This window comes from Oryctolagus cuniculus, chromosome 15 (assembly GCF_051225735.1).
Source record: "Oryctolagus cuniculus isolate XC-2025 breed Fujian yellow rabbit chromosome 15, ASM5122573v1, whole genome shotgun sequence".
In the NCBI taxonomy this organism is placed as follows: domain Eukaryota; kingdom Metazoa; phylum Chordata; class Mammalia; order Lagomorpha; family Leporidae; genus Oryctolagus; species Oryctolagus cuniculus.
This window is the reverse complement of record NC_142881.1, coordinates 84,982,332-84,996,674: the sequence shown is the minus strand read 5'-3', so window position 1 is coordinate 84,996,674 and position 14,343 is coordinate 84,982,332. Positions and strand designations below refer to the sequence as shown.

The 14,343-nt window shown below is 50.3% G+C and overlaps 1 protein-coding gene across 3 annotated transcripts in view; it reads left to right on the top strand.

Moving 5' to 3' along the window:
• Nucleotides 1–14,343, top strand: part of FRMPD2 (FERM and PDZ domain containing 2) — a 111,613-nt gene that overhangs the window by 49,324 nt on the left and 47,946 nt on the right. For all 3 annotated transcript variants that reach the window (XM_070058098.2, XM_070058096.2, XM_070058099.2), the window contains exons 13-14: nucleotides 2,321–2,476; nucleotides 5,621–5,806. In XM_070058098.2, coding sequence (XP_069914199.2) covers nucleotides 2,321–2,476; nucleotides 5,621–5,806 — 342 coding nt within the window. The remainder of the gene's footprint in view (nucleotides 1–2,320; nucleotides 2,477–5,620; nucleotides 5,807–14,343) is intronic.

Sequence of the window (14,343 nt, the reverse complement as noted above, 5' to 3'; positions counted from 1 at the left end):
GTGTTGGAAAAAAAAGGAGTTGAAAACCACTGTTGTGAGAGATCCGGAGTTCCTGAAGAATCCCACGTAGGGAGGTAACATGATTACATTTGCATTTTAAAAGAGGCAGGCAAAGACGATTTCATATAAAAACAAGTCTCCTTGATCACGTCATCGTGGCAGAGCAACTGTCCCTGCCAGCCTTGGTCACACGCAGGGGTCGGCACAGCTGTAGACGCCGCCACACTTGCTTTGCATTCTGCTCTCACGTCACCGGGTCAGTCCTCCTGCGGCCGTCCTGTGTGGCTGCATGGGATGGCTTCCCAGGGCTGCGTGTTCCTCCCTCTTCCTGTTGGGCACCCCCTCTCTATAGGCACCATGTAAGTGATTTATTATTATTGCTATTATTATTACTAGAGTTATTTCTCACCTTTCCCTTTATTAAATGGCATAGAAATCAATGTCCTTGTGGTTGGAGCTTATTTTAGTTCCAAACTGACTTCTTGGACACATGAGAGTACTTTGCAGAGTTTTGCAAAATAGAATTAGAAAGTAAGTTTATTTTTGTGCAAAATATTGATTTTTTTTCTTCGTACGCATTTCCTTGAAGCTTCTGAAGACTTTCTAGGCTGAGGGTGTTTGCCTGGCAGCATGCATCGAGGCTTCCCTCCACGTCTTCGTGGCCTCAGGAATCATGGCTTGTTCGTGTTGAATACTGACCGAGGGGAGTGCAGCGTATTTATGCAGTCACCTGCTGAATGCTACCTTTTGCTTCCAAGTCCTGGCAACTACGCTTAAAGTTGCTATCAACACACAGGTGCAGGTTTTTGTGTGGATGTAAGACTTCTCCTTTGAGTACATACCAGGGCTGGATCCTACCATAAGATTACATTTAGCGATGTTAAAGAATTCATCAGGGGCCGGCGCTGTGGCATAGAGGGTTAACGCCCTGGCTTGAAGCACCGGCATCCCATATGGGCGCCGGTTCAAGTCCCGGATGCTTCTCTTCAGATCCAGCTCTCTGCTGTGGCCTGGAAAAGCAGTAGAAGATGGCCCAAGTCCCTGGGCCCCTGCACCCACGTGGGAGACCCGGAAGAAGCTCCTGGCTTCGGATCAGTGCAGCTCTGGCTGTTGTGGCCAATGGGGAGTGAACCAGCAGATGGAAGACCTCTTTCTCTCTCTGTGACTCTTTCAAATAAATAAATAAATCTTTAAAAATTATTCACCAAACTGTTCTCTCTCTCTCTCTCTCTCTCTCTCTCTCTCTCTCTTTGACAGGCAGAGTTAGACAGTGAGAGAGAGAGAGAGACAGAGAGAAAGGTCTTCCTTCCGTTGGTTCACCCCCACAAATGGCTGCTTCGGCCGGCGTGCTGCGCAGATCCGAAGCCAGGAGCCAGGTGCTTCCTCCTGGTCTCCCATACGGATGCAGGGCCCCTTGGGCCATCCTCCACTGCCTTCCCAGGCTACAGCAGAGAGCTGGCCTGGAAGAGGAGCAACCGGGACAGAATCTGGCACCCCAACCGGGACTAGAACCCTGGGTACTGCCGCCGCAGGCAGAGGATTAGCCTAGTGAGCCGTGGCGCCGGCCATACCACCACCAAACTGTCCTGTAAAGTGGCCGCGCTGTTTCGCGAGCTCACCAGCAGTGAATGAGAGCTCTGCTTGCTCACCAGCATTTGATGTTGTCAGTGTCCTGGGTGTTCGGCCAGTCCAATGGCATTCCTTCCACGTGTTTTCTTACCCGCTTAGCTGAGCAACTTCTTTCCCTCTGTGTCTCTGAGCTGAGCTCAGAATCAGTGTGGGCTAGCAGCAAGCTTGATGACGCTCGGTCCATGGCCAGCCAAGGACAGGCCTGTGTCACCCCGGGAGCGTGGACTGTGGCGGACACTGTGCCGGTCCCCCCAGATCCCCTTCTCATACTTCTGCATACTCTGCGCTGCAGGCTGTTTTCAGGGAACTTCCCATGAAGCAGTGGGTGACACCGGTCTTCCAGCCTCTCCTAGGAGGAACTTCCGGGTGAACCAGCCTCGTTTCCGGGTCCTTGCGAGCCGTGTGGCTGTGGCTTTCTTGGCTGATTTCCCTCCTTGCTCATCTTAATGCCCCCTCTCGTGGTAGTACTGTGAGGGCTGAGAGAGCCTTGTGTGTTCCCAGGACCACAGCGGAACTCCTTTCTTGTCTCCCATCTATCCACGCTGTAGGGTTCGCTCCACTTCTGATAGTGTGGGAAATGATAGCCCACCAGGGCAGCTCCCACCCTGGGCCCCCAGCGGCATGGCGAGCCACACACGGCTGTCCTGCGGAGTCCTCGTCGCCCGCTCTGAACCTCTGTCTTTGTCTCCAGCAGGGGGAGAGCAAGGCGTATTTTCGAGCGGAAGAATACCTCCCGGCGAGTCTGATCGAGAGAATGACGGCTCTCCGGGTCCAGGTGGAGGTCTCCCAGATGCACCGGCTCAGTTCTGCACCCCGGGGAGTGGACGCCGAGCTGCAGTTCTTGAGGGTGAGGGCTCTGTGCCTTGAGAGGGAGCTGGGTTCGAGGGAACACAGTCAGCAAAGCCCCTTCCGAGCCTTCCCTAGGGGGCCAGATGGGCTCAGACCTGCAAGCAGGTACAGGCGAAGGTTTTGACTCCTAGAGGAAGGAAACCTCATTGCTCTGATGGGGCAGGGAGAAGCTTCTAGAAGCAGGTGGTGCTGGAAATGGCCCCAGAGATGGGAGGATTTAGCAAGCAGGGCTGGGTGCCGTAGCTCCTTTCTTCCACCTTGGAGCAGCGTCCCAGCCACTCCTCTGCCAGCCGGGAGACTTCGTTTCTCATACGTGACTCATAGGACCACCGATGGACAAAGCTGGGCTGCGGGCCAAAGCGGAGCCATTGGAAGATCCCGAATTTGCAACTTCCCGGTCCATGTACGGGGTGCGGCTCTGAGCCACTCACCCTCCCCGCAAAGGCAATGGCATTTCAGTCCTGCATTCACAGTCACCCATTACGATGAACGGCCTTTGCTTATTCCACGACCCCTGCTTACTGCAGACCAGACGCTATGGGGGAACGGAGACAGAAAGCATTGCTCCCCGTCCATGGCAAGTCTCAGGTCTCCTGGGAAAGTGGCTGTGTGCCCGGGAGCCAGCAGGCAGCACTGGGATGAACGCTCAGTGAGAATCAGGGCAACCTCAGCTACTCTAGGTCAAGATGGTGGGACCAGGACAGAGCCGTCCACTCCGCAAAGGAGACGCCCTGGGTCCTCCAGGACGCCATAAGTGGCTGGGCCTTTAGATTTGAGGAGCAGCCTCCAAAGGAAACTCAGGGGAGCAGGTGTTTAGCCTAGCAGTTCAGACACTGCTGTCTCATGTGGGAGTACCTGGGTTCTGCTTCATATAATGCACACCTGGGGAGGCGGTAGGGATGGCCCAGGTAATTGGGTTCCTGCCTTGCACGTGGGAGGCCTAGGTTGAGTTCCCAGCTCTCAGCATCACTTCTCCAGCCCAGTCTAGGCTGTTGTGGACAGCTTCAGGGCGAGCCAGCAAGTGGGAACCCTGGCTTGCTCCCTCTCTCATTCTCTCTTTGCCATTCAAATATATGTGTGAATAAAATTTTGTGATACACATGAAAATGCAGAGGAAGCTCAGGGGTTTGCCCATTTCTCTGTACACAAGTCTACACCGGTAGAAATATTCAGTCCGTGTTATCTTGCCATTAATAGTCACGGGCACTGGAACGCAGAGCTGCCGGGGCAAGCTCTGGCCCTCTCTTTTTGGCCAACCGTGCAGGAGATGGGACCTCACAGGTCCTCATGCCTAGCACGGTGTCACCTGCAAGTGTCTCATGAGCTGAGACTCACAGCAACACGCTCACCGCCTCCCACAGCTCAGCCTTCATGCGTGTTCCCTGTCAAGATGGAGCACTCCGTCACGGGGCACGAGTGGGGGTTACAGAGCCATGTGATGCGAGTGGCCACCCAACTGTGGGACGGCCAGGGAGTCAGCCTTGCTGGAAACACCTGTGGGGTGCACTCCACCTGCCAGCCTCTCCCCAGGCCCCAGCCTTGGGTCCTGGGCTCCCTGTGTCCCTCCCGGCTGGTTGAACCGCAGGCCACTTTTCCCTTGAGCTTTGACCTAGCACTGAATAGCTCTGGAGTCATTTGCCTGCAGTCTTTCCTGGATTTGTTTTTTTCCCTGGGAGGTCTGCTTGAGGCTGTGTGCAGTGTGCAGAGAGATGAGCATCCTGCCTGGAGCCCACGGGGACCCATCCCGTTAGGGAGGGAGCTTGTCCCGCTCTGATTGTTAAAGTAAACATTTCTGCATAATTCCACCTCCCCGTGCTGGGAGGTAGCGCAGTTACATCTTTCTCCCTTTGTTTTCATCTTTCTCCCTTTGTTCTGGGCATTCATTTAGTGTTGATACATTTAAAGGTGGGTTTATAATCCATATGCATGTTAGTGCATTTATATAATCCTGCTGAACTGAAATTGTGAATTAATACATGATGTGCCCTAGTTTTTCGCCTCAATGCTCTGTTGTTTGACCTATAAATTGTCTTCCAATATGCAACTATTTTAAGCAACTCTGACGTTAGCATTTTTCTGCATAATTTTTTAGCTGTATTTCTGCTTAGTTCCTTAGGGATATGATCTCATGAGTGGAATTCAGGTTGCAGGTAATGAACATGTCATTTATTCATATATTTTATTTTTTAAAAAAAGATTTATTTGTTTATTTGAAAGGTGGAGCCACAGAGAGGCAGAGGCAGAGAGAGAGAGGTCTTCCCTCTGCTGGTTCATCCCCAAAATGGCCGCAACAGCCAGAGCTGTGTCAATCCAAAGCCAGGAGCCAGGAGCTTCTTTGAGGTCTCTCACGTGGGTGTAGGGGCCCAAGGACTTGGATCATTGTCCACTGCTTTCCCAGGCCATTGCAGAGAGCTGGATCAGAAGTGCAGCAGCTGGGACTCGAACCGGTGCCCCCATGGGATGCCAGCACTGCAAGTGGTGTCTTCATCTGCTATGCCGCAGAGCTGGCCTCTATCTATTTTATTTGAAAGACAAAGAGTTCCCATCAGGTGCTTCATTCTCCAAATGCCCACAATGGTCAAGGGCTGGGCTGGGGCAAGGAGCTGGCACTCAATCCAGGTCTCCCACGTGGGTGGCCAGGACCCAATCACGCGAGCCAGCGCCACCGCCTGCCAGGGGCTGTGTGAGCAGGAAGCTGGAGTCAGGGGCTGGAGCTGGGACTTGAACACGGGTGCTCTGGCGTGGGACACAGGCGTCCACTCTCGGGCTGTTTTGCATGTTGCAGCCGTATACCGGGGAGATACGTGGCTTTGCAGTCATTTCTGGACACATCCTGTCCCCTCTGCTAGGCTGTCAATGGCACAACCATCAGAACCCATCCCAGAGCTCACTTACTCCACACACAGTCCCTGGGTTGTGTGAATCACAGCGGCTGGGACTTCCTCCTTGTCTCTTACAGAATAGAGAACAGGCGGCGGCCTCTCCAAGTGTTGCATTAGGTACTCTGCAAGGAAAGAATAGAAAAATGCCATCATGTTAGAAATGTGGGTTTGTTCTGTGTGAAGGACCTTCGTTCAGCCGAGTGTGGTCCGAAAGGAACCTGCTAACATACTTTCGGTGGCCTGGCTTTTCCCTCACGCAGGTCACTCAGCAGCTCCCGGAGTACGGCGTGCTGGTTCACCGCGTCTTCCCAGAGAAGAAGAGGCCAGAGGGGGACACGGCCCTGGGGGTCTGTGCCAAGGGAGTCGTGGTATACGCAGTGAAGCCCCACGGCAGGACTGCAACTCTATGGCTTCCGTGGAGAGAGACGGGGAAGATTTCCACCTGCGTGAGTGTGACTTGGGTGATACAGGGCCAGGCTTCATTTTCCTTTATGCTTCTGCGCTGGGAGACACAGTCATGTGGACATCTCCCGCCCAAGTGCTCAGAACCCTTAACCTGTGCTTGGAGCGCTGTGTGATGGTTGTGCTCTGTGCGCTGTGGGGAGGCTGGAGTTAACTTGTGCTCTGAGCACTGTGGGGAGGCTGGGGTTAACCTGTGCTCTGTGTGCTGTGGGGAGGTTGGGGTTAACCTGTGCTCTGAGCACTGTGGGGTGGCTGGGGTTAACCTTGCTCTGAGCACTGTGGGGTGGCTGGGGTTAACCTGTGCTCTGTGCGCTGTGGGGAGGGTGGGGTTAACCTGTGCTCTGTGTGCTGTGGGGAGGCTGGGGTTAACCTGTGCTCTGAGCACTGTGGGGTGGCTGGGGTTAACCTATACTCTGTGTGCTGTGGGGAGGCTGGGGTTAACCTGTGCTCTGAGCACTGTGGGGTGGCTGGGGTTACCTTGCTCTGAGCACTGTGGGGTGGCTGGGGTTAACCTGTGCTCTGTGTGCTGTGGGGAGGGTGGGGTTAACCTGTGCTCTGTGTGCTGTGGGGAGGCTGGGGTTAACCTGTGCTCTGAGCACTGTGGGGTGGCTGGGGTTAACCTATACTCTGTGTGCTGTGGGGAGGCTGGGGTTAACCTGTGCTCTGAGCACTGTGGGGTGGCTGGGGTTACCTTGCTCTGAGCACTGTGGGGTGGCTGGGGTTAACCTGTGCTCTGTGTGCTGTGGGGAGGGTGGGGTTAACCTGTGCTCTGTGTGCTGTGAGGAGGCTGGGGTTAACCTGTGCTCTGTGCTCTGTGGGGAGGGTGGGGTTAACCTGTGCTCTGTGCTCTGTGGGGAGGCTGGGGTTAACCTGTGCTCTGTGCACTGTGGGGAGGTTGGGTTAACCTGTGCTCTGTGCACTGTGGGGAGACTGGGGTTAACCTGTGCTTTGTGGGGTGGTGTGGGGTTAATCTGTGCTCTGTGTGCTGTGGGTAGGCTGGAGTTAACCTGTGCTCTGTGCTCTGTGTGCTGTGGGTAGGCTGGGGTTAACCTGTGCTTTGAGCACTGTGGGAAGGCTGGGGTTAACCTGTGCTCTGTGTGCTGTGGGGAGGTTGGGGTTAATCTGTGCTCTGTGGGGTGGCTGGGGTTAACCTGTGCTCTGTGCACTGTTGGGTGGCTAGAAGAAGGCTACCAGGGGGTTGGGAGGCTGTTCTTCCCACCACCCCTCCCCAGCCTCCCACCAGGACACCCATGGACAGCCATTAGCCCCACGGGCTACACTTTTCCTCTGGGTGGAGTTCTCAGCTGGAGCATTCACCCCAGATGAGAGCAAGGTTGGAGGCAGCGCCAGGGAGGGGAGCATAGTGCCAGTGGACTGGAGCCCCCCAGGTTCGCAGCCACGTCCCTAGTGGTTGAATTGTCCCTTTGCTAGCACTGTGCCCAGGTACCTGGCCAGTCTCTCATGGGCTCAGGTGTGCCACGAACACTGAGGTGTGCAAACTTGTGATGGCCCTTGAAAGTTTAAAAGCCATTTTCAAAACACAGGAAGCCCTCATTAAACACGTAACGTTTCAGATGATATTTGGACGCTATTTGTGTATTTATTCTTCTTGAATTCAGTTACAACCAATTTGGCCCTGGCACCATGGATGCTGAGCTGTCGTATGTAGGACTGCTTGTCGGATTTCACAGATACTTTATGGTTCTTTGTCCTAGAGGCCATCAAAAAATTCAATTTCTCTTTCTATATTCTCCAGTGGTTTCAAGGGTTGTCTGCCAACTAGTCCACAGTTTCTGTCATCATTATCTGATGTTAGAGTTTCTTAAATAGAACATGATAGCTTTTATTCATCTCCTGACAGATTCTTTTGTGTGTGACAATGTGGATTTTGAGGCTAGCGCAGTGTCAAATATTATTCTTGCTAGAATTTCGTGATACATTATTGTTTGTCTTTAGGAGAAATGGTTACTTCTAAGGTAAATAATACTTGAGCATAATTTGAATTCATAAAAGTGGCATTTATATGACCAGAATACTGACTTTTTCCCAGATATTTTTGACCAAACTTAAATATAAACCATTTTGTATTTATGAATTTTTCAAAATTTTAATTATGTGAATTACTTTCACTTGGTTAAAAGCTTATTTGAGGAATTTTAGTTATGGAATCAAAAAAATACTGTTACATTCCTTCGTATGTGCTTTGCTGTGTGTTTAATCATTCAAAAATTTCAATATAGTTTGTTTAAAAAATATTCATAAAAATGAAGATAAGCTCAAAAGGAATTTTGAAAAGTGGATTTTTTCAAGTCAAAAAAGGTTAACAATCCCTGTAGGTGAGTACTTGATATATAAATTGATTTAATTTTTGTAGATGTTTGTTTTCCCCACAATGAGGAACAATGTTTTGATTAAAGCGGGGAAGTCATGAGGTCCACAAGACAAACTTAGTAGCCTGCAAAACGCTACTTAATTAGGGCTTCTACACTCCGCTGATCGGCTCGTTCTTGGTGTGAATGACTGGTTTTTATGGAAAAGGCATCACGTGCAGTCATGCCACCAGCTGCTTGCCACGAAACAAGCAGCTGCTCCAGAAAAATGATTGAACTTTTTATGCTTCTGCAAGCACAAAATTGGGAACGCTGAGATCAATACACGAATTAGCTCAGGACGCTGGATTCAGTCTTGCATATTAATAACTGAAGGCAAAATGCCTCAATCACAGATTATTTATCTCGCCAGCCTGCTGAAGTCAAGTCGCCGGGGAGGTGGGGAACTGTTTTCAAAGGACATGACTGGTAGATGTGATGGCATCTGTGCATGGTTTGATTATCAGTCAAAAAACAGTCCTGCTGGAAGAATGAACCTATGCACTGTCAAAATCTCTGAAGAGAAACACAGGAAAGCAGGAGAGGTACAGGAGAGGTAGCACTCTCTTGAGAAAAAGAATACAAAGTGACAAACACAAACTACTGCAAGCAAGGGAGTATTTCTTTCCAATGAGACAAGAAATCACATCAACACTTGAATTTTCAAAAGCTGAGCAAACACTGAAAATATCACAAAATCCAGGAAATCCTATTTTTATTAATTAACCCTCTGACCAATCTATAATATTTTTTTCTTTCAAATTTTTGGTATCATCCTCTGATTAATTTTTTCCATATGATGACACGTTTGTAATACCGTTTTCTCTCAAGAGTGTAGAGCTATGGCTTAGTCTTTCTTCTGGCCTGGCTGATAGAAATTTGTTTTTATTATTGATAAGATGCATAAAACATGCAGCTTTGCACGGAGACATGCTGTCTCTTTATGGTGTTGCTATAGAGCGCCTTGCTACAAATGCAAGAAATACAACAAATCCTATTTTGTACGGTTCCTACCAAAAAAAACCGAAAATACTCATGTGGTGCATTGATGATGTAATATCTGCCATTATGCAGCATGTCCTCTGTGGACGGGACTTCAGCTTATTGGGTGTTTTTGACGGTTGCAAAAGCTTCCCAGAGACCAGGCTCTGTACATGTTGAGCCTCCTAGGGTGTCTGCTATAGCAGGTCCTGGTTAACGTCACGTGCGCTTTTGTGCTGGCTCCATGGAAGGAGTTTGGCGAAGCTGGCAGCAAAGTACCTACTGCACAGGGGAGTCTAAGTGGCATAAATAAATCGCACGAAATCTAAACTAAACCTGTGTCTGTCTCCACATCTCCTCTGGGGACTCCGCTCCATAGCACCCAGCACCTGGCGTGAGAGATGGCGAGAAGGAGGGGAGTTGGAGTGGGATGGAAGAAGCTGCTTACTGTCTGCATCTTAGACGACCAGGTGGGCACAGTGCCAGGGCCCCTCCTGGGAAAGACGCCATCCAAGGCGGGGTCCTGGAGCTCGGCTTCACCTGCCTCTGCCTGGAAGAATACCACTCTTCTGCATAGAGGCACGACGACTTACAGACATACAAATCAGCACGTAGGCGAACACACCGCGGCGACAACACAGCCCGTGGAGATGAGGCATTCGCAACGATGCACCTGGTGTTTGCACGGAGAGGCCGCCCAGGAGGGTTTTCACGGCCAGGTCCCCGAGCTGAGGCTGGAGTCTGACATCATCTTATTCACACAGCAGCTCGCTATGCGAGTGTTTGCCTGCAGAGAGAATTTCCCATGAGAGGATGTTATCAAGATGGTGATGAGTGGCAGCCAGCCGCACCTCCACAGCCAAAACTGTTTGCAGCTTTGAGCAGAGAAGCAAGATTGCTCTTCAGCTCTCTGTGGTGTCCAACGTCTTACAGCACTGAATTCCAAAGGGAAAGTATGTTTGAGAATTTACAGACTGAAAGAGACCGAGGGGTGTGTGTGTGTGTGTGTGTGTGTGTGTGTGTGTGTGGAGTCTCCCTTTTTCAGATTTGTTAGATTTGTTGTTAGATCTGAAAAGTTGACTGACTTCTCTACAATATGTAAACATTGTATTTAAATATTTAAATACCTGAAGGAAATTAATATACATTTACAGGATGCTTTGAAAGTGTATCGGTATGGCCGGTGCTGTGGCTCTCTAGGCTAATCCTCCGCCTGCGGCGCTGGCACACCAGGTTCTAGTCCCGGTCGGGGTGCCGGATTCTGTCCCGGTTGTCCCTCTTCCAGTCCAGCTTTCTGCTGTGGCCCAGGAGTGCAGTGGAGGATGGCCCAAGTCCTTGGGCCCTGCACCCACATAGGAGACCAGGAGGAATCACCTGGCTCCTGGCTTCGGATTGGTGATGGCCGCAACACGCCGGCCATAGCGGCCACTTGGGGGTGAACCAACGGAAAAAGGAAGACCTTTCTCTCTGTCTCTCTCTCACACTGTCTAACTCTGCCTGTCAAAAAAAAAAAAAAAAAGGTGTATCGGTGTGTGCCGATCAAGTGCATGGTGTGTGCTGATCAAGAGCATGGCTTCTAATCAAATCTACAGCAAACCTGAAATGCTGGGTTAAATAGTGAGGTGAACGTAGGTGTCAGAAACCATCAGGCGCCAGCCTCCCAGGCTCCCCCCTTTAGTTTAACTCACTGAATTAAGGGTGTGGTGGAGCTGGCCCTACAAGGTTTTCTAACATTGTCTCCAGGAGTTTGGTTTCCCTTGGAGGAATTTCAGATCTGGGGTAGAAAGCAATTACCACCTGCATGTGGCCACCACACCGACCATAGCCCTCTTGGCTGTCATAGGCATTCCCTAAAGAGCAGAGCGCTACTGGCTAACAGAGGAGCTTGGACAAGAACCGAACATGCAACCTGACCGCATAACCCCCAGCCTCCAACCTGCCCCTTCTCACCCGGCTGGAGGCAATGTGCGTCTTGCCCTGTGTTTTCTTCCTCTTATTCCTGATTCCACCTTCTCTGTAGCCCCTCATTCAGAGGATGGCAGTTCTGGAGACTTGAGTCTGCTACTTCCTCATCTGTCGGCAGATCAAACTTTATCTTTAAGCCTTGTCCACATCATTTTTTTTTAAAGTTTTATTTTGAAAGGCAGAGTTACAGAGAGAGGTACACACACGGACACACACACACAAAGAAGTCTTCCATGCGCTGGTTCACTCCCCAGATGGCCGCAACGGCTGGAGCTGAACTGATCCGAAGCCAGGAGCCTGGATTCCTCCGGGTCTCCCACATGGGTGCAGGGGTCCAGGGACCTGGGCCATCCTCTGCTGCTTTCCCAGGTGTATCAGCAGGGAGTGGATTAGAAGTGGAGCAGCTGGGACTTGAACCAGTGCCCACATGGGATGCTGTTGCTGCAGGTGGCGGCTTTAACCAGCTGTGCCACAGTGCCAGCCCCTGTCCACATTATTTTGATTTGGCACCAAATGGCAAGGACTGAGATTTGGTGTTGGAGGAAGAAGTACTAAGACTAACAGAGAAACATCTATAAGTATTTGGTGGGCCTGGCACTGTGGCTTAGTGGGTAAAGCCACTGCCTGCAGTGCCAGCATCCCATATGGGTGCTGGTTCGAGACTCAGCTGCTCCACTTCCGATCCAGCTCTCTGCTATGGCCTGGGAAAGCAGTAGAAGATGGCCCAAGTACTTAGGCCCCTGCACCTGTGTGAGAGACCCAGAAGAAGCTCCTGGCTCCAGGCTTTGGATCAACCTGGCTCCAGACATTGCAGCCACCTGGGGAGTGAACCAGCATATGGAAGACCTCTCTCTCTCTGCCTCTCCTTCTCTCTGTGTAACTCTGACTTTCAAATAAATACATAAATCTTTAAAAAAATAAATATTTGAGAAAATGCATTGTGTAAAAAGACACAAGCTATAGAATAGTTCCGTTAGAATCAGAATCCATTCACATTAGCACATTTGTCAATAAATGTACAATTAAAAATGATTATCCAAAAGTAGGTGAATGGGGAAAAGGAAAAGCAATGAAAACGATGTGCCATTTGTTAATCTCTGGCTTGTATGAATGGAGTTTCTCAGGAAGGTTGCTGTCAGGGTTTACGTGAGATGAGTCTAGAAGAGGGTCAGGAATTCCAGGGAGCCCGTTCAGGCATGAACACTGTGTGGGTAAGTTATTTTCACAGGAGCAAACCTAAAGTTCTTACTGAAATATATAGAATATCTAGAGCAGAGACTTCATCTAGAATTACATATAAATTCACTGTAATAGTGTGAGGAGTCAGGGTGGTCCCAATGGAATTTGCAGTGTAAAATATTTGATTCTTTCCCCCCAAAAACGTTATCTTTAGCAAGAACAAGCAGGCCACCCTCCTTCCTTCAGAATCTCCAAATAGCTAGGGAAGCTCTTCCTGAGCTCACAGCTGATTGTGAGAGCAAGTTACCTGTACCACCTCTCTGGATGGTCTTTTGTTTTATCAGGGGCAGGCCAGACAGCATGGAGGGTTGGAAATCAGGTCTTTTGTGGGTTTTGTCGCTACCTGGTAACTGAATGCCAATCTGATTGTCAAGGTTTTTTTTCTTTCAAAACTGTACTTAAAAACCCCAGTGCTAGGGGCCTCTTGGGATTCTTTCCTCTCTTGGAAGCGCCCCCTCCATGCCACTCCAGCTGGAGGTCTTTGACTCTAATAAATCCTTTTAAATCTCTCTGCTGTCCGCTTGGAAATTCTTCTTCCATGTGAGACAAAGAACTGAGGTAGCAATAATTTCTCCACGCTGTTTTCCTGAAACAATATCACCTCTCTTACTTCATATTTTATCATTCATATTAGCATTAAATTTTCCAAAATGTTATAATTCTTTATTCTATGAAGCTCCATAGAGATAACTTTGTTGGTTTAGCCTTATGAGCTACACAAATACTATTTTTTGTGTGTGAGCCTTAACAGTACAATGCAGGGGCGAGTGTTTGGCCTAGTGGTTAAGACATCTATGTCCTATTTTGGAACACCTGGCTTTGACAGCTGGCTGTGGTCCTGTTAGGCAGGAAGTTGGAAATTAGCTGTGTGTGTGAGAAGGGCCTAAGGAAACTGACATCTACAGCAGCCCAGCATCTGCACCTGCATCTGCATTTTGAAGTCACCCTGGGAACCTTCCAGGTGCAGGCCAGCACTTAGCACTTCAAAGTCCTGCCCAGGTCCTGATGACTGTCCCGGGGGTCCAGCCCCTTCCACCTGGCCAGGTAAACATCCTTCCTCTAAGGCGGGCACCCTAGAGAGAAGCTTGGTTTTCAGTGCTGGCTTTGGTATAGCTGTTGTCAGTCTCTGAGCCTGATGACTGATTATGGACAGGAGTAATACAACACAGTGGATCATGCCCTTCTTCTTCAGAGCACGGTCCCTGAGTTTGCAGCAGGTGCATCACTTGGGAGCTTTGCTAAGGATGCAGACTCTCAGGTCCCACTCCAGGCCTCCTCCTGAGTCAAAATCTGTGTTTGAGAAAGAGCCCAGGTGACTCAGATGCATGGAAAAGTTTGAGAAGCACCAGCTTGGAACATGGCCCATGGAGTGCAAGAGCCTCAGGGGGTGCCACTCACTAGCTGTGTAACTAAGCCCCTCCCTTTCCACCATGCCAGCCAGGCTTCCTCTGTCTGACAACCTCAGTGGAAAACTTGGGCAGGAATTTTTCTTATTTTCACCCAATAAGTCCTTTGTTCTGGAGGAGTAGAAGGGGGTGGGGAGAAAAGGTGGGTAGGCAAGACCTATCCCCTTAAAACCCCAGGCCGAATGTAAGCTGGGCACTGTCTCTCAGGTTCTGTCTGCAGTCGCCTGTCCATTCTTGCGGTTGTCCTACCCTAATACACCTTGCCACTTTGCTTTCCACTGCTCTCGTCTCACGCCTGAATTCTTTCTTGTGAAGACAAGGGCCATGGCTTTCTCTCCAGTGACAGTCCTGACTCACTTCCTGCTAAGCAGACCCGGGGAAGCAGTGGTGATGGCTCAAGTCGTCAGGTCCCTGCCACTCACCTCCCACAAGGGGAACCCAGGTTTTGTCCTTGGTTTCCCACTTTGGGCTCCAGCTAGGGGCCACTGTGGGCATTTGGGGAGTGGACCAGCAAACGAACGGGAACTCTTTCCCTTTGTCTATGAGTCTTTGTCTCTCTCT